The 23,980-nt window shown below is 51.8% G+C and overlaps 1 protein-coding gene across 3 annotated transcripts; it reads right to left on the bottom strand.

The window, feature by feature from the left end:
- Positions 1-2: 2 nt before the first annotated feature.
- On the bottom strand, positions 3-7,840 carry SYDE1 (synapse defective Rho GTPase homolog 1). 3 transcript variants are annotated; one of them, XM_054463047.2, is made up of 8 exons: positions 7,419-7,840; positions 5,537-5,878; positions 4,597-5,241; positions 4,210-4,424; positions 3,505-3,631; positions 3,152-3,312; positions 2,370-2,595; positions 3-1,391 (listed from the first exon to the last, which is right to left on the bottom strand). In XM_054463047.2, the coding sequence occupies exons 1-8, from the start codon at positions 7,504-7,506 to the stop codon at positions 988-990; spliced, it is 2,208 nt and encodes a 735-aa protein (XP_054319022.1). In that variant the 5' UTR covers positions 7,507-7,840; the 3' UTR covers positions 3-987. The 3 variants fall into 3 exon arrangements, with proteins under 3 accessions (XP_054319022.1, XP_054319021.1, XP_063514807.1); XM_054463046.2 differs by having other exon boundaries at positions 3,152-3,375; positions 7,419-7,581; XM_063658737.1 differs by lacking the exon at positions 3,152-3,312 and having other exon boundaries at positions 7,419-7,581.
- Positions 7,841-23,980: the final 16,140 nt, after the last annotated feature.

The raw sequence follows: 23,980 nt of genomic DNA, 5'->3' as shown, positions 1-23,980 counted from the left end.
GAACCTGTGCATATTGATTTATTATCCACAAAGATGGAGGTGCGGAAAGGAAGAGGGAGACGAGAGGGAACCGTACTCTCCCACTGGAACTCTGGGGCCCACTGAGGCACCATTATTGGGGATTTCAGGGTGGCTGGGCACCGCAAACTGCTCCCTCCTCTGTGGTCCCTGAAAGAGCCCCACACGCCTGCTCCAGACGTGTCCACACACACCAGTCCTCACAGACACACACACACATGCATGGAGGCAATAAATATGTTCCGTACCAGACTGCCCCCAGCCTGACGCTTCCGGGGGCCCCCTCCAAAAGGGAGGGGCTTAAGTGCTCAATTTTTTTCAGGGGGGTGACAAGGAGATGGGGATTGGAAAGGCCAGACTCTGTTATCTCCATTTGCTAACTAGAGGCCAATCGTGGGGTCTTCCCGGGAAAAGGGTAGGGGAAACCAGTTGTTTCTCTGTAAGCCCCAGGCTACCCCTGTGTCCATGCTGGAACCCAGGATAGGGGCTGCCCCCCACAAACAGTGCCTCATGCTAGTCTTTGTGTCGTCCAAGGGAGGGAGAAACAGAGTGCAGTGCTCAAAGCTAATACTGATTTGGTTGGCAGCAGCAAGAGGGCCGACTAGAGGTGACTCACCACACCAGGGTGATGCTCACAGTAACTGGTGTTGCCCCAGCAAAGGGGAGGCAAGAGAGGCCAGCCTAGCAAGCGCGAGAACTGCCTTTTTGGCAACAAAAGGGGATGCCCTTGGTGCTCAGGAAAGATGGTCACAACCGCTGGTCCCTAAAATCCCCAATCCCCAGACTTCGCAACTAGTGTCCAAATACTGGGCCCTGGAAACTGGGAATGAGTCTCAGCCATACACGCGACTGGTCCTGTGTAAGTGGTAACTCGCTGGCAACCAGGAGCTCGGCCTGAGCAACAGGTCTGGCTCTCCTTGGTCACCAGGGCACCGCCTTAGCAACCAGGGTCCCACCCCGTCCTCTGGCTCAGAGGCACACATTGATTTGCTTGGAGAGCTCTCTCTCCAGATCCAGGATGAGGGCGTCGAAGTCTTTGAGATTCAGATGCGGGTTGAAGGGCGCATCGAAGTCGTCTTCGAAGTCACCAGTGACCCTCGGCTCGCCGACCTCCTCGTCCTCGTCCTCGCTGTCACTGCCCGTCACGTGGTCGTAGTCTGGCCCGGACAGGAAATCCCGCCCACAGGGCAGGAAGTCCCGCCCGCAAACGCTCCAGTCGCCGGCGTAGCGGTTGCTCGGGGGGCTTTCGGGGCCTCCTCGACCGCGGGGCCGAGTCACCACTTCGGGGTCTGCCAGCGGCAAGTGCAGAGGTGGCTGTCGTTTGGGTCGCAAGTAAGGCGCGACATCTGGAGATTCTCGGGGCAGGCGGGGATCTGAAGGGAGACAGGGTAGGTCATAGAAAGAGGCGACAGCCGACCTCTGATTGGCTGCTTAGGGAACTAGGCTCCTGATTGGCCTGTGGAAAGAGGCCTTCGACCGTTTCAGGGTTTCACTGGCAGAGCTAGGACTGGTTGCTTAGGCAACTAGACCTCTGATTGGCATGTCAAGAGGCAGGGCCTCTGACTGCATCAAAGATGGGTAGGGGCAGGTGCCCTGGATCATGCCTGTAATCCCAGCACTTTGGGAGGCCTGAGGCAGGCGGATCACTTGAGGTCAGGAGTTCAAGACCAGCCTGGCCAACACCATGATGCCCCATCTCTACTAAAAATACAAAAATTAGCTAGGATTGGTAGTGCATGCCTGTAATCTTAGCACTTTGGGAGGCCTGAAGTGGGTGGATCACTTGAGGTAACGAGTTCAAGACCAGCCTGGCCAATACAGTGAAACCCCCTCTCTACTTAAAATATAAAAATTAGCCAGGACTGGTGGTGCGTGCCTATAATCCCAGCTACTCGGGAGGCTGAGGTGGGAGAATCCCTTGAACCTGGGAGGCAGAGGTTGCAGTGAGCTGAGATCATGCCACTGAACCCCAGCCTGGGCTACACAGCAAGACTCCATCTCAAAAAAAATAAAAAAAAATAAAAAGATGAATCAGCTCCATGGGGCAAGGTGATTCGGTTTATAATCCCAGTACTTTGGGAGGCTGAGGCAGGAGGATGGCTTGAGATCATGCGTTTGAGACCAGTTTGGGCAATATAGAGAAACCCTGTCTTTACAAAAAAAGGAAAATAAAAAAAAAGACAAAACAGACAGATTGGTTGGATCTGAACTGGTTGCTGAGGCAACCAGGTACCAATTTACTCCATGAGGGGGCGTAGCTTCAAGCCCAAGACACTAATTGGTCCCTTAAGGTGGCATCACTGCAGCAGCCTGGCTCAGATTGGTGGTGCAGGCCCTGGGCATGAACTCACCTGGCCAAGACTGCAGCAGGTAGTGCAGCACCTCGATGTGGTGCTTGAAGTCCACTGCACTGGCAAGGCCTGGGCCGGAGCTGCGGGCACGAGGCCTTGTGGGCGCCTGGCGTGCCGGCAGCAGCACAGGCCCGAAGCACACGGCCAAGTTCTGTGGGGTCATGCGGTTGTAGGCATGGAAGGAGGAGACGAGGCGCAGGTGGTCCAGGAGGAGCGTCAGCGTGGCCTGGGAGAGGGTCGAGAGGATGTAAGTCAGACAAAGTCAGGCCCCTGTGGCACCTACCTGCAAGAGATTAAGGTGGCTAGAGTAGGGAAGCAGGTTCACGGTCTCATAGCTGGGATGTGGTCGGGTTAAGACTATTAATCATTAGATATTAGTATTATGAGCCTATTTTGTTGGAGGGAAGACTGAAGCCAAAGGCAACTAAGCATTGGAAAAGCAGAGCTGCCGTGAATCCCATTTTAACAGATGAAGGTATTGAAGCACAGAGAGAGATGGGACTTGTCTAGGTTCCCTCAGCCAGGAACCTCCCTTGTAGGTTGAAAGACCAGGGTTCAGCATGCATTTTTGACACATCCTGGCTGTGTGACCTTGGGCAACTCAGTTACCTGCTTTGGGCCTCAGTTTCCAAATCTATGAAGTGGGATGCTAATAGCACCTATTTCTTGGGGATATGATGATGCTGCCAGCTCATGCCCATCGCAGGCCCAGGCATGGGTGAAACATTCTATTGGTATCAGCCCACTCTCAAGTCCCATCACTCCCACCAGGCCCAACTCACCCTTTCCACATCTGGCAGGCAGCTGAGGAGCCCTCGGGTGCCCTCAGTGGTGGGGGGAGCTCTGTTTGGGGGGTCCCGGGCCATGGCCTCCAGTACCACCTTATACAGGGGCTGGGTGATGAGTGGGGTGGGCAACTCTCGAAGATAATCCTTGAGGATGCCTGTGAACACAGGGCCCTCTCTGGTCAGGGCACCACTGGCTTCTAAGGCCAAGGAGGGCACAGCTAAGGGGGAAGAGGAGGTGAGTGAAAGCAAGGTCAGATAGGAGGATTGAGGTCCCAGAGGAGCCCCAAGGCCTTGAAGTGAGGCATTGAATGGGGGTGAGCAGGCAGGGGAGATGGGGCCATGCTGACCAGTGATGACATTGATATCGGGGTACAGGTCCTCAGATAGGCAGACTGCTGCACTGTCCCGCTCAAAGGCATCCCGAAGCTCTTTCTTCACTGCCGCTGAACCACAAAGACGGTACAGTCCCACTACCTGGGGGTGGGAAGAGAGAGTGGATGTCTTCTTGCCGGGGCCACAGACTAATCAGGGCCCAGTGGGGTGAGCACTGGAATTCTGGGCCAGGCAGCAATGGGCATTGTGGGCTGGGAGGTTGGAACTACCTTGACAACCTGGCCTTGTAAACCCTCTGCTTGGACTACTTGTCTTGGCTGCCATCTCCTTTGACTTAGGAAACTGACACTTCTTTGAGGAGGCTTTCCATGACTACCCCAGGTTTTGTTTTAAGCTCTCCCAGACCCTAGGTACGCCCCGCCCCAACTCTAGTCCCAGTTATAGTTTTACATTTCCGAATGACTAGAGTCGTATCTTTTCCCCCATCAGACTCTGAGCCCCAGGAGGGCTTGGATCCTGTTATTAAATCAATGGATGACCCATGGATTCTGCCCAGGGTGCTACCGTCACGGCGGGGCCTTCTGCCCTTGTCTAGGCTGGGATTGGAGCTAGGAGTGGCTCAGGCCTTGGGGTGGGGGTCTGGCATCTGTACATAGGGTGTCCTGAAGAGTGGGTCTGAGGTCTGGGGGCCAGAGGGTTGGGGTGGGGTGGGTGCTCACCCGCAGCCCTCGGCGCTCGATCTGCCCAACGCACTTCTGGATGATGAGGGGCACTTGGCCGGGGGGCCGCTCCCGCTCCACCAGCAGTGGCAGGGGCAGCCCGAAGACGCGGGGCTCAGCTGTGGCAGGGGCTTCCTGCTGCTCCGACAGGGTCAGCTTGGCATACAGCAGCCCCTGGGGCTCCAGGCGCACGGCCAGCTGTTGGGCCTGGCACCCTGAGGACACAAGGGGGCCTGAGCCAGGTGTGCTCTGAAGCTTCATGTACCCTGGCCTCCCTACTCCAGGCCACACCTTCCGCCTGGAGCCCAGCCCCCCTAGGCACTCTGCGGGGTTGGCGGTGGGGTTTGGGGGTCCCTGCCCCGCCTCCCCTGCAGCCACATGTCCTACCTCGGAAGACCATGGGCAGCAGCACGGTGCCCTGGGCACAGGGCCGGTGCCTTCTCACGCCAGGGTCCCACGCAAGCACCAGGGCGCGCAGGAGCCTGGCGGCCTCCAGCTCCAGGTGGAAGGTGTGGTCCAGCCGCAGAAAGTCCGGCCCCCCTCGCAGTGGCCCTGTTCGGGCCCGGGCCTCCCCATCCACTTGCAGTAGGCAGCAGAGGTCTCTGGGGGTGGCCCCTGGCGCTGGCCGCAGCCCCCCGAGACCGTACAGGTGCAGGCTGAGGCGGCCCCAGAGTGCGGCCGGGGGTGCCCGGGCTGTGGGACCCACCTCGTAGGGCCGGAAGGAGGTGGGTGACGGGGGACCAGCTGGGCGCTCCGGTGAGTCCCCGTCGCTGAGGTAGCCGGCCCTCGGGCTCCGGGTGCCCCCAGGCCCTGCTGCCCGCCCGGGGCCCCCCACGCTGCTGTCCAGGTGGTAGCGGCTGATGACGGAGCCCGCAGGGGCAGCCCTCTCGCGCTCCCGGCCAGCCCGGGGGCCTCGCAGGCTCAGGCGGCGCCGCAGTTCCGGCAGCTTCTTCATCTTTATGGAGAGGCGCCTGGCGGGGCCCGGGGACTTGATGCGGGAGGCTTTGGTTGGGGCGCTGGCGGGGGCTGCATCTGTATGGAGAGCAGACTTCAGGGTCCAGGAGCCTGTGCTTAGGGGAGGAGGGTGAGGCTGGTGCTCCCCTGAAGGGAAGGAGTGTGAGGCTGGTGCTCCCCTGGGGGGGAGAGGGTGTGAGGCTGATGCTCCCCTGACGGGGAGGGGATGTGAGGTTGGTGCTCCCCTGAAGGGAAGGAGTGTGAGGCTGGTGCTCCTCTGGTGGGAGGGAGTGTGAGGCTGGTGCTACCCTGAAGGGAAGGGATGTGGGGCTGGTGCTCACCTTGGGGAAGGGGATGTGAAGCTTGTTCTTACCTTGGGGGGCCAGGCCCTCTGACTCAGCTGAGCCAGGCTGTGGCCCCGGGGACTCAGGTGCTGGAGGTCTGGGGTCTTCCTCAGGGATGGGGTTGTACCAGATCTCGCCGGCAGGCTCCCCACTGCCAGGTACCCCAGGCCCTAAAGAGGTGTCCTCAGCTGGCTTGGCCCCACCCAGCACCCATCGGCGGCTACTGGGCTCCAGGCTTTGCAGGTAGGCTCCCCGTGCAGGGCTCCTTGATGCCTCGGGGCTGGAGGGCCCCTCTGCTCTGGCCTGGGACCCTTCGGGAGCCTGGGGCTCTGGCTCTGGAGGGCTGGGCTCTGGGCGCTGGGCTGGGCGGCCTGGTGGAGAGCAAGGGGAGTGAGACCCAGCCCCTCACTGCCTGCAGAGCAGCCCTGTGTAATTGATCAGTGGGTGGGATGCTGTGTACGGCCCTGGCCCGCCCCTGATAAGTCACTGTTCCTTGGATCCTGCTGTTTTGTTTGGAATAGGCAGCCACAGGCTAGCGATCTCGGTTATCAGCTTAGAGCACCCCCTACTCAGTCCCTGGCATCCCAAAAGGGGACTCCGCCCCTGCAGCCTCAGGGTTCTAAGTCAGGCTTCCTGGGGCCCTTAGGTACTGCGTTCCAGTCTCCTCTGGATACTTCCTCTCCCCTCTCAGTAACCATGGCATGGAGCTTTGCACCTGTGTGGCCTTGGGCAAGTCGCTTCCCTCTCTGAGGCTCAGTATCCTCCTGTGAAATGGGGGGAAGTGATTTCCATGTCCAGGGAGGCTTCCAGGAGCCTTTTGGAAAAGTACACAGCCCACAGCAGGCACTACGTGCTCAGGAGTGAGGAGCTGGGTTCTCTATTCCCTGCAGCACAGTCACTCCCAGTCCCCTGCCCCTTTTACCCTCCCTTCTGTCTTCCAAACTCTGTCGCCATCCTGGGATGGGCCCTTGTCCCTCAGCCCAGGCCAGACCCCCCACGCTCAATGCCTTGGGACTTCCCCTTCCCTCCCTCCTCTCCTGTTTCATGTCCTGGGCTGTTTCCTGTGTGTGTTTGTGTTTGGGCATCTCTGTCCCTTCTCCCTTCCCTGGGAACATTGGGAATCTTTGGGAAGGCCTGGGGGGAAGGGGTACGTCCATGGAATGGTCTGGCCTTCCTCCTTTAACTCCTTCCTTCCTGGGTCCCCCTATCCCACGCAGCTGTTTCTCTAAGGTTTTTACTTGCTACCCTGCTGAACTCCTCCTCTGGCCACCTCCGATGTCCACCCTCTAGGGTCTCTGTTGGTAGCACAGTCCAAAGAGCTGTTTAAGTCACTGGCCCTGGGCACATGACCCAATTGCTCCGTGCCTCCGTTTCCCCATCTGTATAAAAGGGACAGTTTCCTGGGGCTAAGGCAGGCGCAGTTGCAGTCACTGTTAGTAGGTGGGAGGCGGAGGGGGGGCAGCTACTCTGATTGACGGGCCGCCGCTCTCTTTCGTTTGCAGGAGTACGCCCCCCCATCTCCCATCCTCCGCCTCCAGGGCTCCCGATGCCCCTTGCCTAGTCCGACTGGGCCCCGGTGTCCCGGCCTCCCAGCCCCTCCTCCCCTCCACCCTCCAGGCCCTCAGTCGCGGCCCCATTTCCTGTCGTGGGCGAGGCCCCCTCCCGGGCCTCCCAAGGAGCCCGCAGCGCTGGCATCCCCGGCCAGCTGCACATAACGGTCCGCGCCCCCCTCCCTCCCAGCCCCTTCCTTCCAGGACCCCTACCCTCGCCTGGCTGGAGGCACCCCAGTCTGCAGCGGGGTGCGGGGGGCTCCCCCGATCCCCCCCACCGTCTGTCCTCGGGGCCCTGGGACCCCGCTCCCAGGCCGGGTGGGGCTCGGCGCCCCCTCTTCCCCCACCGATCTCCGCTTACCGCGCTCCTTGGCGTCCGACTTTTTCCGGGGAAGTTTCTCCCGGCCCCGCAGGCGGGAGAAGGTTTTCCTGAGTAGCGGCTCGGCCATGCTGCGGCCCGGGCCGGGCCGAGCCGAGTGCGCGCCCCGGGCTCCGGCCGCGCCGCCCCGCGCCCTCCCCGCCCCGCCGGGGCCTCCCCGCCCGCCCCCCGCCCCGCGCCAGCAGGAAGCACATTCCGGGAATGCTTGGCCCAAACTTTTTTTTTTTTTTTTTTCCCCTTTCCCGCGGCCCGAGCGGGCGATGCTGGGAGATGTAGTTGCCTGGGGCCGGGAGGGGATGGAATGGGGGCTCCGGGTGCCCGGATCCGCTCCAGCTTCGATGGGACGTGACGATCGTGGCGCAGGCCCGATCCCTCGTCTTCCCCCTCACCCACCCTCCCTGGATGGGACTCTGGGTGATGGCATCCAGGAAGTTCTCTTGGGTCTGTCTCCAAATCGCAGCCTCCGCGTATCCTCTCTCTCCTTGCCAGGTACTGCTTCAACCTGGTGCAAGCCGTAGTGTCATTCGTTTCAATGACCGTCCCCACTACCCACCCCACCCCAAGCTTCTTCCTTGGTCTCCCCATGCCACTCTTTCCCCACTCAATTCTCTCACCTCCAAATTCCAATTACTACTGTTGTTTGACAAACCATCCCCAAGCGTAATGATGTAAAACAACCATGTCGTGATTGTGAAAGGAAAATAAATCTTGAGACCTCCAAATCACTGAGCCAAAAGGAAGAAGTCAAACTGGTAACTGTGTAGGGCAAACCTGCCTCCCATTCTATTCCTAAGTAAGATAGCTACAAGGTTAAAAAAGCTAGCTGGGCGCGGTGGCTCACTCCCACAATCCTAGCACTTTGGGAGGCTGAGGCGATGGATCACTTGAGGTCCGGAGTTCGAAACCAGGCTGGCCAACATGGTGAAACTCCATCTCTACTAAAAATATGAAAAAGAAAAAAAAAATTGGCCAGGCATGGTGGGTGGGCACTGGTAATCCCAGCTACTTGGGAGGCTGAGGCAGGAAAATTGCTTGAACACGGGAGGTGGAGGTTGCAGTGAATCAAAATTGCGCCACTGCACTCTAGCCTGGTCATCAGAGCAAGACGCCGTCTAAAAAAAAGAAGAAAAGAAAAGAAAAAAAAAGCTACATACCTCCCTCACAATTTGCCCACAAGGAAATTCCTTATGGATGAAGGACAGGCAGAACTCAAAATTGTCCCTCTGCTCACATGAGACAAACACATATCTGATCGCTTCCTTACCTATTTGTTTCACTAAGCCAGACTAAGGCATAAGTGACTATCTCTGTAAATTGCATATTCAGAAAGGCTAGTCAGAAACTCGAAATAATGCAATTGTTTCTCTCTTATCTACCCATAACCTGGAAGCCTTCTCCCTACTTTTGAGTTGTCCTGCCTTCCCAGACCAAACCCATGTTCATCTTACATATATTGATTGCTGTCTCATGTCTCCTTAAAATATATAAAACTAGACCAAGCTGGAGTGCAGTGGTACCACCACAGCTCACTGCAGTCTCAGCCTCTTGGGCTCAAGTGATGCTCCTGCCTCAGCCTCTCAAGCAAGTGGGACCACATGCATGTATCACCATACCTGGCTAATTTCCCTACTTTTTGTAGAGATGGAGTCTCATCATGTTGCCCAGACTGGTCTCAAACTCCTGGGCTCGGCTGGGTGTGGTGGCTCACGCCTGTAATCCCAGCACCATGGGAGGCCAAGGCGGGCGGATCACCTGAGGTTGGGAGTTTGAGACCAGCCTGACCAACATGGGGAAACCCCTTCTCTACTAAAAACACAAAATTAGCCAGGGGTGGTGGTGCATGCCTATAATCCCAGCTACTCGGGAGGCTGAGGCAGGAGAATTGCTTGAACCCGGGAGGCGGAGGTTGCGGTGAGCCGATATTGTGTCATTGCATTCCAGCCTGGGCAACAAGAGTGAAACTCTGTCTCAAAAAAACAGAGAAACAAAAAAACAAAACAGAAAAAACTCCTGGTCTCAAGTGATCTGCCCGCCTTGGCCCACCAAGTAGCTAGGATTACAGACATGAATCAAAGTAGTGGCCCTGACTACCCTAGCTTATGTTGTCAGGAGCTTCTAAGTCTGTGTCACAGGCATGTCCTTAACCTTGGCAAAATAAATTTTCTAAATTTATTGAGACTTGTCTCAGATACCTTTTGGTTTACATTATGCTCACGGATGCTGTGGTTCAGTTTGGACAGGGGAGAGTTAGACTAGGGGGTGACTAAAAAATGGCGGGGTCCTGAATCATCTGGAGGTGTCTTCACTCAGAGGTCTTGCAATTGACGTCAGCTGTTGCTGGGGCTGTGGACTAGGGTAGCTACACAGGCCTCTCCGTGTGGCTCGGGTTTCCTTCCAGCATGGTGGTCTTGGGGTAGTCAGACTTCTTAGACAGCCACCCAGGCCTCTAAAAGTGAACAAGGAAGAAGTTGCATCTCTTCTGACCCAGCCTTGAGTGTCATGCTGTGTCACTTCCGCCACCAGATTCAAGGAAAGGGGACACAGGCTACACCTCTCTACATGGGAGGCATGTCAAGGTGACCTTGTACAAGTGGATGTAGGGTGGGAGATATTGTGGCCATCTGGGAAAATATAACCTGTCTTAGGCCCTACATTTCATTCTCCGTATATTACCCACAGTGGACTTACAACTGAAATCAGATTATGGCACCATCCTGCTGAATAGTGTTCCTATGACTGCTCACCTCACCTAGAATAAAATTCAGATTCCCAGCATGGTCTCACAAGACTTCCAGCCTCATCTCTTTGGCTGTCCCATTCACTCACCGTGGCCTCCTTTCTGGTTCTCCTTCATATCAAGCTATTTCTGCCTCAGGTCCTTTGCACACACGGTTCCTTCTGCCTGGGAAGCCCTGGTTCTTCTGAGGCCACCTCTCTCTCATCCTTTAGGTCCAATGGCACCTTCTAGGGAGACCCTTTCTGTCCACCACCTCTGTCTAGTCAGTATCACATCCCTCAGTTTCCTATCTTCTAACACTTGCCACAACTTGAATTTAACAGTCCCAGTGGTTTGTTCTAGTTTATCTGCCTCCTTGTCCAGACTGGGGCTCCACCAAGTGATCAAGTGATGCTTGTCTGTGTTGTTCACTGCTGAATATTCAGGTAGGAGATCAGGTGTCAGGTGATGGAGGTCTGTATAGGAGGGGGTGTCCAAGAGGCCTGGACGAGGAGGCTGTGTGTTTTCGGTTTTAATGTGTCTTGGTGTGGTTCTCTGTGTTTATCCTACTTGGAGTTTGTTGAGCTTTGTGGATATGTAGATTCATGTCTTTCATCAATTCTGGGCTTCTGGGAAGTTTTTTGGCCATTATTTCATCAAACATTATTGTTATTATTTTTTGAGTTGGAGTCTCACTCTGTTGTCCAGGCTGGAGTGCAGAGGCGTGGTCTTGGCTCACTGCAACCTCTGCTTTCTGGGTTCAAGTGATTCTCTTGCCTCAACCTCTCAAGTAGGTGGGGTTACAGGTGCCTGTCACCATGCCCGGCTAATTTTTGTATTTTTAGTAGAGATGGATTTTCGTCATGTTGGCCAGGCCGGTCTCAAACTTCTGACCTTAAGTGATCTGCCCACCTTTGCCTCCCAAAGTGCTGGGATTATAGGCGTGAACCACCATACCTGGCCTCATCAAATATTCTTTTTGCTTCTTTCACTTCTCTCCTTCTGGGACTCTCATTATGCATATATTGGTATACTCATTATACAACCGTTGATATACAGTTCTCCTAGGTGCTGTTCACTTTTCTTGGATGTGTGTGTTTGGGGGGCATCAGTCTGTAAAAGGGTGGAGTGCACCCTTCTCCCTATGAGATCCCTGCGTGGATGTCTTTGAGGCAGCTATTGACAATGGGGAAAGAAGTCAGGGGTCAAGACAATACCTGTTTACAAGTTGAGGGTAGAGGCTGCAGGACTAAGGTCCCAATGGGGTACTTCAGAGTCTCAGAGGAGCTGGGGTCTGACATGGGAGTGAGAGCAACCCTTAGCCCCACCCATATGACACCCACATGCCACATAAATATTTATTATTATTATTTTTTGTATTTTTTTTGAGTTTTTGTACTTTTCCTGTTGTCTTTATTTGCCTGCATGTAGCCTATTTAATTCACCATTGGCTTTGATTCTTTCTTAGCAATCGGAAATTTCCATAAGTGAGAACAGATTATCTGCAAATTGTATGTAATGAAATGGTTATGAATTCTAAGTTTCACAATGATGTTTGTATGCTTATTCCTGTGGATTTTGCTAGTTGCTGTACAGATTTTAGAGCCTGTGTGTGTACATTTTCTTTTCTTTTCTTGAGACATAGTCTTGCTTTGTCACCCAGGCTGGAGTGCAGTGGCCCGATCTTGGCTTACTGCAAACTCCGAATCCCTGGTTTAAGCGATGCTCCTGCCTCAGCCTCCTGAGTAGCTGGGATTAAAGGCACACACCACCACGTGCAGCTAATTTTTATATTTTTAGTAGAGATGGGGTTTCATCATGTTGGCCAGGATTTCTGGCCAGGATTTCTCGATTTCCTGACCTTGTGATCCATCCACCTTGGCCTCCCAAAGAGCTGAGATTACAGGGGTCAGCCACTGTGCCTGGCCCATTTTCTTTTCTTTTAAAAAAATTTATTTTCATGGCCAGGCACAGTGGCTCATGCCTGTAATCCCAGCACTTTGGGGGGCCGAGGCGGGTGGATCACGAGGTCAGGAGTTCAAGACTAGCCTGGCCAAGATGGTGAAACCCCGTTTCTACTAAAAATATAAAAATTAGCTAGGCATGGTGGTAGGCACCTGTAATCCCAGCTACTCGGGAGGCTGAGGCAGGGGAATCGCTTGAACCCAGAGAGTAGAGGTTGGAGTGAGCCAAGATCGTGCCACTGCACTCCAGCCTGGGTGACTGAGTAAGACTCCGTCTCAAATTTTTAAAAAATTATTTTCATGTTATTTTTCTTTACTTTATTATTATTTTATTTATTTTTCTTGCTCTGTTGCTCAGGCTGTAGTGCAGTGGCACTACCACAACTCACTGCACCCTCAACCTCCTAGGCTCAAGTGATGTTCCTGCCTCAGCCTCCCAAGCAACTGGAACTACAGGCATGTGCCACCATGCCAGGCTGATTTTTCTATTTTTTTGTGGAGATAGGGTCTCATCATGTTGCCCAGACTGTTCTCAAACTTCTGGGCTCAAGTGATCTTCCCACTTTGGCCTCCCAAGTGGCTGGGATTACAGGTGTGAGCCACCATGCTTGGCCTTATTAGAGACATAATCTCCCTCTGTCACCCAAGCTGGTGTGCATTGGTGTGATCATAGCTCACTGCAGACTTGAACTTCTGGGTTCAAGCAATCCTCTTGCCTCAGCCTCCTGAGTGGCTAGGCCTATAGGCATGAACTGCCATACCCAGCTAGCTTTTAAATTGTTTTTGTAGAGACAGGATCTTGCTATGTTGCCTAGGCTGGTCTCAAACTCCTGACCTCAAGCGATCCTTCTTCCTTGGCCTCTCAAAGTGCTGGGATTACAGGTGTGAGCCACTGCGCCTGGCCAAGTGTGTGTTTTCTTTCCCCTAAATGTTCTCATTGGCTGCAGGTCTGATGTGCTGTGCTTTTGGTACCTGGTGGATTAACCAGCCCCAGACACATATAGACCAATTAGTTGAAAGACCAAAAGACCATTTCCTGTCTGATTTGGACAGAGCTCAGCACCTCTGTGGTAGTGAAGGGGAGTTGATGGATAAATACCCCAGCTCCCTCACCCTTGTGTGGGATGATTGAGGTTCATGTTCTACACTGACCCCTAGTGTTCACCCACGGGATTGAGCTCCAGCTGTCCACTGTAGAAACCTTATCAATACACTCTTTGCTGACTTCCTTCCCTTCCCTCTCCCACATATCCACCCCACTTACAGTATTTCCTGTTTATTTCCTAAATACTTGAATCCTTGTCTCAAGGTTGGCTTCTGGACTCCAAACACAGACATTCTGTCTAGGCCTCTGTTTCATGTGCAAAGGGAATAATAAATTAGGCTGTTTTCAAGGCTATGGGCATGGGGCATGGTTCTGTGGGGCTACATCTCCATTCTACCAGCTCCCTGGGGTGCTCAGTTCCTGGGGGATGGGAGATAGAGAAGGTTTTTGGGAGCAGGACCCAAGCTTCCTCCACCCGCTGTGGTTATTCCCATTTGTTTCCACACCTGAGGCTTGCGTCTATCTGGCATCTTCCAGGAGAAGAAGGTGAATACCTCAGCCTGGCTAGGCCTCCCTGGCTGGAAGTCAGACCTCAGAGGAACCAGCAAAGGGGTGGCTGCCCAGAGATATCCATCAGAGTAGCATTCAGGAGCTGGAGGGAGAGGGGATGATTGTATATAATGAAATGGTTATGAATTCTGTTAGCATAAAGCAGCTTCCTGAGGCAGGGCACAGTCTCACCTGGGTGACAGTCAGTGGTACAGCATTGCTTGACCAGAGCCTCCCATTGACCCTTGGAAAAATCTGGCCAGACAGCTATAGAGCTGAAACTGAGGTGCAGGAGGGGTCCCTAGTTGCTCCATGCCACCTCCAGAGTGGTCTCTGTTTATCAGCTGCAAGGCTGTGGAGCTTTCCTGCTGGCTAGGCCCCTGCACAGCCTCAGGGATAGACTCAGCAACTGGCCACCTGCAGCCATGCCAAGAGCTCTCCAAGCTGGACATGGTGGTTCACACCTGTAGTCTCAGCTATTCCAGAGACTGAGGCAGGAGGATCACTTGAGCCCAGGAGTTTGAGGCTGCAGTGAGCTATGACTGCATCACTGCCTCTAGCCTGGGCAACAGAGCAAGACCCTGTCTCTCCCCATCTCTCTCTCTCTCTCTCTTTTTTTTTTCTTGAGACAGGGTTTTCACTCTTGTTGCCCAGGCTGAAGTGCAGTGGCGCAATCTCGGCTCACTGCAACCTCCGCTTACCAGATTCAAGCGATTCTCCTGCCTCAGCCTCCCGAGTAGCTGGGATTACAGGCGCCCACCACCATGCCTGGCTAGTTTTTGTATTTTTTAGTAGAACTCCTGACCTCAAGTTATCTGCCCTCCTTGGCCTCCCAAAGTGCTGGGATTACAGGTGTGAGCCACCGTGCCCAGCTGAGGCCCTGTCTCTTAAACAAAGCTTATCTGATGTCCAGCTCCCAGACCTGGTGTGCTAGTGTGGACCCCCTAGATTCTACAGGCTGGGTGTACCAGAGGAAGCAGGAGCAGCCTGCAGAGAGGTGGCTGATCAGGTGAGGACAGGTGGCTGGGTGGGCAGGGCTTTGACAGAGATCCCACTTCATCCTTAGCTCCTGCCTCCTTCCTCCCATGCTTCTGGGCTCTCCTGCACATTCCAAAGTAAAGTCTAGCTCTTGTCTGGCTCCTGAAGAGTTGCCTTCAAGCTGGTGGAGTATCCTGTGTGATGAGAGTCTCTTTGTATACCTGGAGGTCACGCCAGAGAGTTTATGCCAAAAATGTGTTTTATGGTGGAGGCCTTGGGCCTTGCTGTATCAGTTTGACCTCTCGAGGGGCTTGAGGCTGAGTAGCTAAGGTCAATCGCACAAATGGTCAGCCATACTATGTGGCTGTTATGGGCTAAATCAAGCTCGTTTAACCCGCCACCCACAGGCTGCATGTGGCCCAGGAAGGCTTTGAATGTGACCCAACACGAATTCGTAAACTTTCTTAAAACACTATGAGATTTTTTTTTGCAATTTGTAGCTCATCAGCTATTGTTAGTGTTAGTGAATTTTATGTGTGGCCCAAGACAATTCTTCTTCCAATGTGGTCCAGGGAAGCGAAAAGATTGGACACCCGTGGGCCAAATTATGTCCCCTTCAGTCCCTTGCCAAATTCCTATGTTGAAGTCTTAACTCCTGGTCCCTTAGAATGTGACCGTATTTGGAGATAGAGTCTTCTCTTCCTCTTCTCTTCCTCCTTGGCCTCCCAAAGTGCTGGGATTACAGGTGTGAGCCACTGCTCCTGGCCATGTATGTATTCTTTCTTTCTTTCTTTCTTTCTTTTTCTTTCTTTCTTTCTTTCTTTTTCTTTCTTTCTTTCCTTCTTTCTTTCTTTCTCTCTCTCCTTCCTTCCTTCTTTCTTTCTTTTCTTTCTTTCTTTCTCTCTCTCTCCTTCCTTCCTTTCTTCCTTCTTTCTCTCTCTCTCTCCTTTCTTTCTTTCTCTCTCTCTCCTTCCTGCCTTCTTTCTCTCTCCTTCCTTCCTTCCTTTCTTTTCTTTTCCTTCCTTCCTTTCTTCCTTTCTTTCTTTCTTTCTCTTTCTTTCTTTCTTTCTTTTTTCTTTCTTTCTTTCCTTCTTTCCTTCCTTTCCTTCCCTTTCCCTTTCCCTTTCCCTTTTCCTTCCCTTCCCTTCCCTTCCCTTCCATTTCCCTTTCCCTTTCCCTTCCCTTTCTTTTCTTTTTCTATTTTTTTTTTCAGGGTCTCTCTCTGTTGCCCAGGCTGGAGGGCAGTGGTGTGATCTCGGATCACTGCAACCTCCACCTCCCAGGCTCAAGTGATTCTCCTGCCTCAGCCTCCTGAGTAGCTACAATTACAGGCCCATGCCACCACGCCCAGCTAATTTTTGTATTTGTAGTAGAGACAGGGTTTCACTATATTGGCCAGGCTGGTCTTGAACTCCTGACCTCAAGTGATCCCCCGACCTTGGCCTCCCAAAGTGCTGGGATTACAGGCGTGAGCCACCACGCCCAGCCCCGCATGTATGTATTTTTCTTCCTCCAATTTTCTTTCTCATTGGCTGCAGGGCTGATACGCTGTGCTTTTGGTACCTGGTGGATTAACCAGCCGCAGGCACATACAGACCCATTCGTTGAAAGACCAAATGCAGGTGGAGGGACTGGTCAGGTTTGGGCAGAGCTCAGTACTTCTGTGGCAGTCATGGGGAGTTGGTGGAGAAATACCCCAGAGCTAGAGACAGAGGTAATTACGTTTAAATGACGTCTTTAGGGTGAGTCCTAATCTAGTAGGACTGGTGCCTTATGAGAAGAGGAAATTTGGACACAGATGTGTGCACGCATAGAAGGAAGACAATGTAAAGTCTCAGGGAACAGACAGCCACTCACAAGGCCTGGAGAGAAGCCACAGAACAACCCTACCAATGATCTTGAATTTGACCTTGAACTTCCAGCCTCTAGAACTATGAGAAAATAAATTTCTGTTGTTTAAGCCTCCCAGGCTGTGGTATTTTGTTATGGTAGTCCCAGGACACTAGTGATCCTCCATTGTCTGCAGGGAACATGTTTCAAGACGCCCGGTAGATTCCTGAAACCGTGGGTAGTACAGAACCCTAGCTATACTATGTTTTGTTGATCTCATAACTGCCATAGCTAGTAAGGGACTAATGGGTGGGGTGTTTACAGTGTAGATGTGCCAAACAAAGGGAGGATTGACATCCTAGCTGGGATGGAGTGGAATGGTGCAAGATTTCATCACACTACTCAGAATGGCATGCAATTTAAAACGTATGAATTGTGGCCAGGCGCAGTGGCTCATGCCTGTAATCCCAGCACTTGGGGAGGCTGAGGTGGGCAAATCACCTGAGGTGAGGAGTTTGAGACCAGCCTGACCAACATGGTGAAACCCCATCTCTACTAAAAATACAAAAATTAGTCAAGGTTGGCAACCTATGGCCCATAGGCTAAATTCAGCCCTTGAGATAAAAATAGTTTTGCATTTATTTTTATTTATTTATTTATTTTTTAAGTTTTTTAGAGACAGTGGTCTTACTCTATCCCCCAGGCTGGAGTGCGGTGGTGCAATCATAGCTCACTGCAGCTTGACCTCCTGGGCTTAAGTGATCCTCCTTCCTCAGCCTCCTGAGTAGCTGAGACTACAGGCATGCACCACCATGTCCAGCTAATTTAAAAACTTTTGTAGAGATGGGGGGTCTCACTATGTTGTCCACTCCAGTCTCGAACTCCTGGCTTCAAGCAGTCCTCCTCCCTTGGCCTCTCAAAGTGCTGGGATTACAGGCATGAGTGAATGCACCTGGCCTAGAGTAGTTTTAACATTTTAAAAGTGGTTGAAAACAAACCCAAAGGCTACATGGTGTGACATGTACTATGATATGACATGGAAGCTTCTGTGTTTATAAATAAAGTTTTAGTGGAACACAGCCAAGCCCATTCTTTGATGTCTCATCTATGGCTGCTTTCGCCAGACAGCAGCAGAATTCAGTCATTGCAACAGAGATGGTAAGATCCCTAAAGCTGACAATATTGACGACCTGGACCTTGACAGATAAAGTTTGCTGACTCCAGATCTATGGCGTGGATCACTGCCAGGTTCGTTCTGAAGCACAGCCCCACCCCCTATCCTCCTTAAACCTTGTCATGGTCCCAATCCCCGTGGTCCACAGAGTGTGTTACTCCCAGTGCCCTCCACGGGCCCCCTGCAAACCCAGCTCCCGTGTCACTCTAGGCTCAGGCCACACCAGTCTCCATGATTTCTTTAAACAACACAGGCTCCTTCTCATCGTGGAAATTTTGCACCTGTTGTGCCCCTCCAGGGGGAGATTACATCTAAGGGCCATGAACCTGGGCCAATTCACAGCTAGAATACAAGTTTCTGGGGGGGGGGGGGGGGGGGAAAGAGTTTTAAATCCAATTTGTGAAATGACATTATTGCCACCTAGTGGCCACTTCTCTAACTGTAGTTTTCAGAGCTTTTAGGGCGGTTGGGAAGGTTTCCTCTTGGACACAGTGGCTAGAGCGGCACCTCAAATCTGGTTCTCCTGTATCTCTGAACCTAAAGCCTATTTGGGTCCCAGTTATCTACAGGACCCCCATCTAGCCCAGTGATGCTCAAACTTTTAAATTACAAACTTTTTTTTGTTTTTTTTTGAGACGGAGTCTCGCTCTGTCACCCAGGCTGGAGTGCAGTGGTGTGATCTCGGCTGACTGCAAACTCTGCCTCCCGGGTTCACGCCATTCTCCTGCCTCAGCCTCCCGAGTAGCTGGGACTACAGGCACCTGCCACCACGCCCAGCTAATTTTTTTGTATTTTTAGTAGAGACGGGGGTTTCACCGTGTTAGCCAGGATGGTCTCGATCTCCTGACCTCGTGATCCGCCCGCCTCAGCCTCCCAAAGTGCTGGGATTACAGGCGTGAGCCACTGTGCCTGGCCTCTTTTTTTTCTTTTTTTTTTTTTCTTAAAGACAACAGTCTCATTATTCTGCCCAGGCTGGACTTGCACTCCCGGGCTCAAGCGATCCTCCGTTCAGCCTCCTGAATAGCTGGGACTTCAGGTGCACTCCACTGCACCTGCCTGCAGTGATGTTCAAACTTTAAGGATCATATGAATGTCCTGGGGAATTATGATCAGTAGGTGTCGGATAGAGTATGAGCCTTCATTCTAACAAGCACGATGATTCTTCTGGTTCATGTATCACTTTGGGTAGCAGGCTCCAGTTTTTCTGTAGAAAATAAGTCATTAAACTTGCTTGGTAAAGGGACAAACAGTAATTTTTTTTTTTTTTTTTTTTTGAGACAGGGTTTTGCTCTGTTGCTCAGGCTGAAGTGTAGTGGTGCAATCACAGCTCACTGCAGCCTCAAACTTCTGGGTGTGTGATCCTCTAGCCTCAGCCTGGTGGGTAGCTGGGACTACAGGTGCACACCACCGCACCTGGTGAATTTTTAAACTTTTATAGAGATGGAATTTCACTGTGTTGCCCAGGCTGGTCTCAAACTCCTGGACTCTAGTGATCCTCGCCCTCCAGCCTTCCATAGCGCTGGGATTATGGGCATGAGCCACTGTACCCAGCCAGAATTTCATATACTTTTAATCTCTCATAGAATCTTCTTCTTTTTTAAAATTAATTTTTTTCCTTTTTCTAGTATCCGGAATCTATTCTATTCCAGAAGAAGTAGTCCTCCCTCTCCCCTCCCCTCCCCTCCCCCTCCCCTCCCCCTCCCCCTCCTCCCCCTCCCTCCCCCTCCTTCCCCTCCCCTTCCCCTTCCCCCTCCCTCCTCCTTCCCCTTCCCCCCTCTCCTTCCCCTCCTCCTCCCCTCCTCCCCCTCCTCCTCCCCCTCCTCCTCCTCCTCCCCCTCCTCCTCCTCCTCCCCCTCCTCCTCCCCCTCCCCCTCCCCCTCCTCCTCCCCCTCCTCCTGCTCCCTCTCCTCCTCCTCCCCCTCCTCCTTCTCCTCCTCCTCCTTCTTCTTCTTCTTGATGGAGTCTTGCTCTATCACCCAGGCTGGAGTGCAGTGGCACCATCTTGACTCACTACAACCTCTGGCTCCCGGGTTCAAGTGATTCTCCTGCCTCAGCCTCCCAAGTAGCTGGGATTACAGGTGCCCACCACCACGCCTGGAAAATTTTGGATTTTGAGTAGAGACGGGGTTTCACCATGTTGGCCAGGCTGGTCTCAAACTCCTGACCTCAGGTGATCCGCACGCCTCGGCCTCCCGAAGTGCTGGGATTACAGGTGTGAGCCACCGTGCCCAGCAATATTGTTCTTTTATTTTTTTTCCAACCATTTAAAAATGTTAAAATTTCTTAGCTCTGCAGGCCATGTAAAAACGGATCACAGGCAGGATTTGGCCTCGGGCTGTAATCTGCAGGTTTCTTCTCTGGACTCTGAATTCTAAACAACATCATGTTCTCATCAAAGTCTGGCCCTCTAGGATGAGTTTGATGTTTGAACCTTGGCTACCACTTATTGCCAGCTTTACCTTTCAAGCTTTAACTTTCCCCTCTGTGGAAAAAAGGTGTTATACTATTAGGTTGGTGCAAAAGTAATTGCTGTTTGCCATTACTTTCTTTCTTTTTTTTTTTTGAGACGAAGTCTCACTCTGTCACTAGGCTGGAGTGCAGTGGCACAATTTCAGCTCACTGCAACCTCCGCCTCCCAGGTTCATGCCATTCTCCTGCCTCAGCCTCCCAAGTAGCTGGGACTACAGGTGTGTGCCACCACGCCTGGCTAATTTTTGTATTTTTTTTTTTAATTGAGGCGGAGTCTCACTCTGTCACCCAGGCTGGGGTGCAATGGCGTGGTCTCGGCTCACTGCAAGCTCCGCCTCCCGGGTTCAGGCCATTCTCCGGCCTCAGACTTCCGAGTAGCTGGGACTACAGGCGCCCGCCACCATGCCCGGCTAATTTTTTGTATTTTTAGCAGAGATGGGGTTTCACCATGTTAGCCAGGATGGTCTCGATCTCCTGACCTCATGATCCGCCCGCCTCGGCCTCCCAAAGTTCTGGGATTACAGGCGTGAGCCACTGCGTCCAGCCTAATTTTTGTATTTTTAGTAGAGAGGGGGTTTCGCCATGTTGGCCAGGATGGTCTCGATCTCCTGACCTTGTGATCTGCCTGCCTCGGCCTCCCAAAGTGCTGGGAATACAGGCGTGAGCCACTGTGCATGGCCTGCCGTTAACTTTCAGTGGCAAAACCACAATTACTTCTGCACCTGCTTTGTAGGGCTGTTGCTTAACACTTATTGAGATTGTGCATATAAAGGAGTTAGCATTGTTCAGATAATAAATCTTGGTTGTCATCATCATTATTGTCATCATGCTGATACCCAGTAAGTGAATCCATGCAATCTAAATCATTCATCCTTTTCTCCAGTTCTAGCCCAGGGTCCCTTGGCCAGAACACATGGTCAATCGTAAACTTGAGAGGATGTACTGGGACACTTTGTAGGTTTTGTAGGTTGCTGACATTTCTTAAACTAACTGCATTTGTTTTCTAGCAATGTTGCAACAAAGTACCACAAATCAGGCCGAGTGAGGTGGTTTATACCTGCAATCCCAGCACTTTGTGAAGCCGAGGAGGGCAGATCTCTTGAGGCCGGGAGTTTGAGACCAGCCTGGGCAACATAGTGAGACCTTGTCTCTACAAATATATATAGCCGATTGCAGTGGCATGGGCCTGTAGTCCCAACTACTCAGGAGGCTGAGGCAGGAGGATTACTTGAGCCCTGGAGTTTGAGGTGAGGTTGCACTTTAGCTATGATTGCACCACTGTACTCCAGCCTGGGTGACACAGTAGATCCTGTCTGTCTCTAAAAGAAAAAAAAATTTAAAAAGTACCATCAACTAGGTGACTTAAACAATAGAAATTTGTTGTCTTACAGTTCTGGAGGTTAAGAGTCCGAGATCAAGGTGTTGGGCCAGGTGCAGTGGCCCCCGCCTGTAATCCCAGCACTTTGGGAGGCTAAGGTGGGCAGATCACTGGAGGCCAGGAGTTTGAGACCAGTCTGGCCAACATGGTGAAATCCCATCTCTACTAAAAACACAAAATTAGCTGGGCGTGGTGGTGGGTGCCTGTAATCCCAGCTACTTGGGAGGCTGAGGCAGGAGAATTGCTTGAACCTGGGAGGTGGAGGTTGCCGTGAGCCAAGATCATGCCACTGCATCTAGCTGGGATGACAGAGCAAGACTCCATCTCAAAAAAAAAAAAAAAAAAAAAAAGGATAGATCAGTTGTCAGCAGCTTTGATTCCTTGGTTCCTTCTGAGGGCTGAGAGGGATAGCCTGTTCCATGCCTCTCCTGGCTTCTGGTGGTTTGCAGGCAGTCCCTGGCATTCTTTGGCTTGTAGGAGCATCACCCCAATCTCTGCCTCCATCTTTATGTGGCGTTTTCCATGTGTGTGGGTGCCTGTGTCCAAATCTCTCCTTTTCATAAGGATGCCAGTCGTATCAGATTAGGGACCACCCTAATGACCTTACTGTAATCTAATGACCTCTGTAAACACCGTATCTTCAAATATGGTCACATTCTGAGGTCCTTGGGGTTAGGACTTCAACATATCTTTTTTATTTTATTATTATTACTTTTACAGACAGGGCCTTGCTCTGTTTCCCAGGCTGGAGTGCAGTGGCAGGAACACAGCTCACTGCAGCCTCGACCTTCTTGGCTCAAGAGATCCTCCTGCCTCAGCCTCCTGAGTAAGACGACAGGTGCACACCACCACACCCAGGTAATTTTTTCTTTTTTCGTTTTTATTTTTTGTAGTGATGAGATCTCACTATGTTGTTCAGGCTGGTCCTGAAATCCTAGCTTCAAATGATTCTCCCTACTCAGCCTCCCAAAGTGCTAGAGTTTACAGGTGTGAGCCACTGCGCCTGGCCGCCCACGTATCTTTTTTTGGGAGCCACAGTTCAACCCATAACACTAACTTTTTAAGCCCCCTGGGCCACCTGATCTGCTGTGGCTGACCCTGCATGTAGAATCATAGTGGGTTCAGAGTCAGGCAATGGATGTCACAGGAAACACATAGATTTTGGAGCTAGGCTAGGGTCTGTGTTCCCAAACTACGACTGATGGACCATCTGCATCAGAGTCCCCTTGACTGGGGGTTGTGGGGATACAGGAAGCCTGTTGGGAATTGAGAAAGTAAGCCCCAACCACAGTCATAGCTACAAGTGGAGGTCTTAAGATCCCCCAGGAGGCTGAGGCTTGCTGGCCGACTAAGCGAACAGCACGTGAGCTAATCTCACTTGCAAATATTTTCAAAGTTCTTCTACAACACTTAGGAAACACTGGCTAATACATGGGCTGTCTGTATCTATCTATCTGTTTGTCTGTCTGTCTGTCTATCTATCTATCTACCTATCTACCTATCTCCTCTATCTCTATCTATCTATCCATCTATCTATCATCTGTCTATCTGTTGATCGATTGATCTATCAATCGATCGACTGACCTACCTACCTACTTATCTATCTATCTATCTATCATCTATCTACTTATATCATCTATCTATCAATCAATCATCTATCTGTCTGTCAATAGATAGATCTATCGATCGGTTGACCTACCCACCTACCTACCTACCTACCTATCATCCTATCTATGTATCTATCTGTATATCTATCTATCTAATCTATCTAATCTATCTATCTATCTATCTATCTATCTATCTATCTATCTATCTGTCTACATATCTTATCTATCCACCCTATCTATCTACCTATCTACCTATCTTATCTTATCCTATCTATCTATCTATCTATCTATCTATCTATCTATCTATCTATCTATGTACCTATGAGTGACAGATCTTGCTCAGTTTCCCAAACTGCTGAAGTGCAGTGGTGCAGTCATAGCTCACTGCAACCTTGAACTCCTGGGCTCAAATGATCCGCCTGCCTCAGCCTCCTGAATAGCTGAGACTACAGGTCTTGCTAAAGTGATTTTTTTGTGTGTGTGAGGATAGGGTCTCTGTGTGTTGCCCAGGCTGGTCTCAAACTCCTGACCTCAAGCGATCCTTCCACCTTGGCCTCCCAAAATGCTGGGATCACAGGCTTGAGCCTCCACACCTGGCCTTTGTCAATACTAAAATGAGTGTAGCTACATCTCTTGTTTTCAACTACTCTTATCCACGTAGCAATCCTAAAAGTCTGATCCCCCAATAGGGCTAATTTCAGGCCACTTTGATCCTTGCTATTCTGATCTTTATGGGGAAGATAAATCCTGGGGAAAATGCACACCTTTCCTTTGGGTGCTCATACACTTTGTTCATCTCTTTATGACACATTTATTACGTTGTACTGGAAGGAT

The sequence above is a fragment of the Pongo pygmaeus genome, chromosome 20, assembly GCF_028885625.2.
Source record: "Pongo pygmaeus isolate AG05252 chromosome 20, NHGRI_mPonPyg2-v2.0_pri, whole genome shotgun sequence".
Classification (NCBI taxonomy): domain Eukaryota; kingdom Metazoa; phylum Chordata; class Mammalia; order Primates; family Hominidae; genus Pongo; species Pongo pygmaeus.
Note: the sequence above shows the minus strand (reverse complement) of the source record. Positions and strands in the feature narration are given on the sequence as shown.

Coding starts and splice junctions, on each gene's coding strand:
- SYDE1 (XM_054463046.2), bottom strand. CDS start 7,506: ATGGCCGAGCCGCTACTCAGGAAAACCTTCTCCCGCCTGCGGGGCCGG. Junction 4,425..4,596: donor GCTGCCCATGGTCTTCCGAG/GTAGGACATGTG, acceptor TTGTGTCCTCAG/GGTGCCAGGCCCAACAGCTG. Junction 3,376..3,504: donor CGATATCAATGTCATCACTG/GTCAGCATGGCC, acceptor CTTCCCCCTTAG/CTGTGCCCTCCTTGGCCTTA.